Source organism: Rhododendron vialii, chromosome 10a (genome assembly GCF_030253575.1).
Source record: "Rhododendron vialii isolate Sample 1 chromosome 10a, ASM3025357v1".
NCBI lineage: Eukaryota > Viridiplantae > Streptophyta > Magnoliopsida > Ericales > Ericaceae > Rhododendron > Rhododendron vialii.
This window is the reverse complement of record NC_080566.1, coordinates 29,641,199-29,645,825: the sequence shown is the minus strand read 5'-3', so window position 1 is coordinate 29,645,825 and position 4,627 is coordinate 29,641,199. Positions and strand designations below refer to the sequence as shown.

The 4,627-nt window shown below is 37.4% G+C and overlaps 1 protein-coding gene across 3 annotated transcripts; it reads left to right on the top strand.

The window, feature by feature from the left end:
• The first annotated feature begins 367 nt into the window (after nt 1-367).
• Nucleotides 368-2,630, top strand: LOC131303464 (cellulose synthase A catalytic subunit 5 [UDP-forming]-like). Of its 3 annotated transcripts, XR_009192065.1 has the most exons (5): nt 368-530; nt 635-709; nt 826-996; nt 2,119-2,243; nt 2,343-2,630. XR_009192065.1 is itself a non-coding variant. In XM_058330340.1 (2 exons), exons 1-2 carry the CDS (start codon nt 842-844, stop codon nt 2,192-2,194), a joined length of 231 nt encoding a protein of 76 aa, XP_058186323.1. In that variant the 5' UTR covers nt 720-841; the 3' UTR covers nt 2,195-2,630. The 3 variants fall into 3 exon arrangements, 2 of the variants coding, with proteins under 2 accessions (XP_058186323.1, XP_058186322.1); XM_058330340.1 differs by lacking the exons at nt 368-530; nt 635-709 and having other exon boundaries at nt 720-996; nt 2,119-2,630; XM_058330339.1 differs by lacking the exons at nt 368-530; nt 635-709; nt 2,119-2,243; nt 2,343-2,630 and adding an exon at nt 1,151-2,110 and having other exon boundaries at nt 720-996.
• Nucleotides 2,631-4,627: the final 1,997 nt, after the last annotated feature.

The window sequence follows — 4,627 nt, the reverse complement described above, 5'->3', positions numbered from 1 at the left end:
TTCATCATACACATGTTTACAAATATAAACCCACATGTTTGCTGAAGTCATTAGAAAAGGGTCTCTAGCTATGTTTATGATATTTGTCTCTAATAGTGGATCTTCTAATTTCAAAGTTCAAGTGGGCAGATTCATTCATGTTAGGTACCAATATGAAGTGAAGACCTGCTTTGCTGTGTTTGTTCTGTTTATTTGCCTACTTGTCACTTGGAATGATGAGGAAGTGTTTCCTGTCTAAGGAGAGGCATCAAGAACTCTCAACAACCAACGGGATGAGCTGGGGGAAGCTTTAGGAGTTATTGATATTGAAGCAATCTTTGAAGGTAATTTAGGGATTCCCTATGCCATTCTTTTGATTCTGCTTATTATTAGAGAAATACTAGCTACGTGTTAAATGATGAAACCAAGTCTTATTAAAGCGGATGAGGAGCAACAAAATGAATCAAGGTTTTCAATCACTTTCATCAATCTACGAAGTAATCTAGAATTCCAGATGTCCGACTCCTCACCTATGACCAAGACTCCAAGAGGTGAATTGGTTTGGCGTTGGTTTAACTATGTTGTTTTTCTACAAAAGCATTATTTGTCTGTTGTGAATTCTAATGATCTAATCTAATTAAATATATTCATGAAGGATGCTAGAATTTCCTTGGATAAGCATGCGCTGATCATTCCTCAATTTACGGGTCGTGGAACGCAGGTCCATCTGGTGCAGTTTTCTGATTCTATGTCTTGTCAGTTTTTCTGCTCCGATTGCGGGTAGTTATGAATGAAAATGATCTTATGATTAGTATGGTTGTATGTATTTGTTGATGTTAATTTTAGAATACCACCCCGGCCGATGGATCCTAAGAAAGACTTGGCAGTATGTGGGTGCAGTACAGTTGCATGGAAAGACCGAATGGAGGAGTGGAAGAAAAGGCAGAATGAGAGACGTCAGGTGGTTAAGCATGAAGGACATGGTGGAGATGATTCTGATGGTCTTGATTTACCCAAGTAGGTGTATTTTACTTGTAATTCTTTCTTGAAAGTGATTGAAATTAAATATTGAGTTCCATTTTTATTTTACTATTAAGTACCTTTTGTTTTCCTCTTCTTTAGAACAAATTTTGTTCTTTGCTTGATTACTTGTATATATTTATATTGGTAGTTATTGTTTAGGACCCGGGCGGACTAAACTATGTTGGTTAGGGGTGTTTTGGCTAAGAGGAATAAGCCGGCAAGCAAAGCAACAGCAGAAGAAGAACTTGAACAACCAGGCAACAAAACGGAATAGTCATCTGGAACCATGCCAATCGGATGGCCAAGATTTTGGGTCCTGCAACCAGCAACCTAATTGCAATAGCTCTAAGAAACTTGCACAAACTTAGCTATAGCTGCAAGTATTTTGAATTTGTACATTAAAATGGATGGCAAATCTCTGGACTCACAGATTTCCTATCCAATAATTATAACCATGGTTGCCTTGCTATCTAAAACAGGTCTGCTTTTGGACAGTCTAATAGATCTGTGCCAATGCAACGGATCAGTTCATCTCAAAATTTGTAATCACGTCTTCCACCATAAAACTACTTAAAAACAACCCCAAACCCATTCCAATAACGAGCAACGAGCATGAGATTCATGCAGTGCATGATACCATTCAATCCCTTGCATTGTTACACAACTGACAAGTACTTTGCAGATCAATCCCCCAGCTTACCATTCTGTCTATACTCTATAGTACTCGGGCTTTGCAGCATAGCTAGCCAGGATAAAGGCCCATCTAGAAATGTACACCTTTGCCTCCCCACACCACCTTATTCCAGCTCTAATTAGGGTAATTGTGCCTCATGGCATTCCATGCAGACTTGACAGTGAACGTACCAGGTACCACTAGCATGTGGCAGCCACTGAAGTGAATCCTCCTTATTTTATCTGGCAGTAAGTCAGGAGGAGAATGGTCTACTATATTCCTGGTGACCCTGTTCACAGGTCTTGCCAACTTCCATTGGCCATTGCAATTAAATGATTGAATCAACTTTAGCAATGGATAGATCTCCCCATATTGTATACCACTCTCTCTAATTGTCCCCATCCAAAGGGAAGTGATTGTATGGTAGTACTTATTGACTGCAGGTATATTCCACTCTCTCCCATTCTTGAAGGCTATATCATTCTAAAAGAGATTCTGGACTACTGTGACGATAAGTAGGACGCCAATACAGAGGAATCCAACAAGGCACAGATGTGGAGATTTGCAAGTTAAGTATTTCTGTATTTCTATTTAGGTTTTTGGCTTCTGATTGATAATTTTTTCCCTGTTCAAAATTTTCGACTTTTGGAAAATTAATTTTAATTAGGGAAAAAGTTGGAGAAACAAATTTAGCAGCGAACTCGTAGATCAAGATCAATGGCCAGTTCCTCCTGTATGTGCAGATAATAGTAGCCCAAATCCAAGACAATCGAAATGAAAATTAAGGAAGCATGTGCTCCTTGAGGTTGCCTTTTGTTGTTACAGACATCCCTCCATGTAGTTCGTACTTATATCGAGACTAAATGACATGTTTATGGTGACTTTGACATGCCAAGAGGTAGTTCATGTCTTCGTGATGTTTGAAATATGAATAATGTATTCTTAAAAACATTCAAGGGTGTCTGATCTGTACACAAGTATGACATGTGAGAATTTTAGGGGATGTCTTGTTATGTTTGAAATATATATGAGAAGCAGTTTGTATCTTTGATTGTTGTGTGATTTTTGCCTAAAGCAGATCGAACAAACTTTGTGCCCAAACTTACTCTGGCTTGAGAGAAATCATAGGGTTTTAGGCAATAAGGCCATCCACAATGGTATAATCAAAAAAGGATAACCAAAAGTTGACACATCAGCTTTTGATTATTCACTTAAGAGGTTGTTAAGCTTAACAATGTTAAGCTTCACTATGGTCACTTCTAGTCCATAATCAAAATATGAGGTTTACTACAATTTCATTTTCTCTCCTCCCTGTTTCCCGTCATTCACTTCCCTCCATTTACGTTTTTTATGAGTTAAAATATATCAATTCCCTTTCTTAATTTTGAAAAAAAAATCGGCGACTTCCTTGCCTCCTATTATGATTTTTTCCTTTTTTTTTTTTCGGGGGTGGGTAGTAGAAACAGGAAAGAATAGTGAAACACCTTAATCCGGCGACGATGGATTGAATTATAGATGATCGAGAGATATGAGTTTCACTTTTGGAGGAAAAGAAAGAGAAATAGTTTGTTGGTGAAGTGAAAAAGATATAGAGTAGGAAAAAAGCTTGGCTACATAAAATTTTTATTCTTCAATTTTATTTTTTTAACCAAAAAAAAAAAAGAGTGGGCGAATAAGGGAAGAAGAAAATACTAGTTGAAACACGTGTGTATATAAATTTTGGAACTAGTTAACTTATGTGGCGTAGGATCCACAAATTTTGTTTATTGAAAAAGGTTGTTAGTTTTGGTTATCCAAAGCCCAAAATTTGATTATTTCTAAGGATGTTGCTAAGTTTGATTATACCATTGTGAGTAATCTTTTGCACCAACATTGTTAACTTTAAAAACAATTGACATTTGATTATACCACTGTGGATGGTCTAAGGTTATGCCTAACGAGCAGGCAGTTGGGAGTTGGGAAAATTGTTGATGATATCTCGGAAACCCCCCATTAACAAATTGATTATATACTACAGATTTTTAGTTGCTTTACAAAATAGCTGGGAAGGGTACTTGTGAAGTTAGATTAGAAGGTTGTGCATACCCATTTCCACCAATGGCTATATAACCACCGGATTAACCAAATTTTTGTCACCATGCCATAAGGACTGATACACTAGCTTATCGAGTTCCAATCCATGTTTCATCACTTCAAAATTAACAACGTAAATCAATCTCTCAAGCTAGCATGTTGATCGCTAAGCGTTAACATCATACATGGATCAAAAAATAACCAAGCATTTCAACTACAAGCCAGAATTATTAGTTCTACAAGAGAAAGCATAAGAAAAGTAGGGAAAAGATGGAGGGAGGGTTGGAAACAAGAAATCCAGACTTGGTAGAAACAACTAAGGGCGTGTTTGGTTGGATGGAGTGAACTTCGGAATGGAATATCTATTCCTGTGTTTGGTTCACAAATAAACGAAGGAATGACTATTCTACTATTCCAAGGAGAATAACTATTCCCCCAAATGAGAGAATAGGGATTCCATTCAAAAAAGAGAGGAATTGTTATTCCATTCCTATTCTTATTTTGTCGTTTTGTCGGGAAAAGGACTCTGCCTCATCTCTCTCTCTTGCTTCTCACTCCTCCAACAAAAAAGACGATCTCAGCTTTCCTCTCTCGTCTGATAGATCGATCTTCGGTGAGTATTCTTCTCTCTCTCTCTCTCTCTCTCTCTCTCTCTCTCTCTCTCTCAAGTTGCTATTTGATTTTCTAGAGTTTGGTAGTTGACTTGATCCATAGTTTGATAACGGATCTGAACTTCTTTGAATCAAACGATTTGTATCTTGTGTTTAGCGATTCAACCAACTGATTCGTATCTTGTGTTTCATCTGCATATATGGCTCCGTGAATATGATTTTCTAGGGTTTAGGATTTGATGATTGCTCCATAGTTTGATAGAAAGGT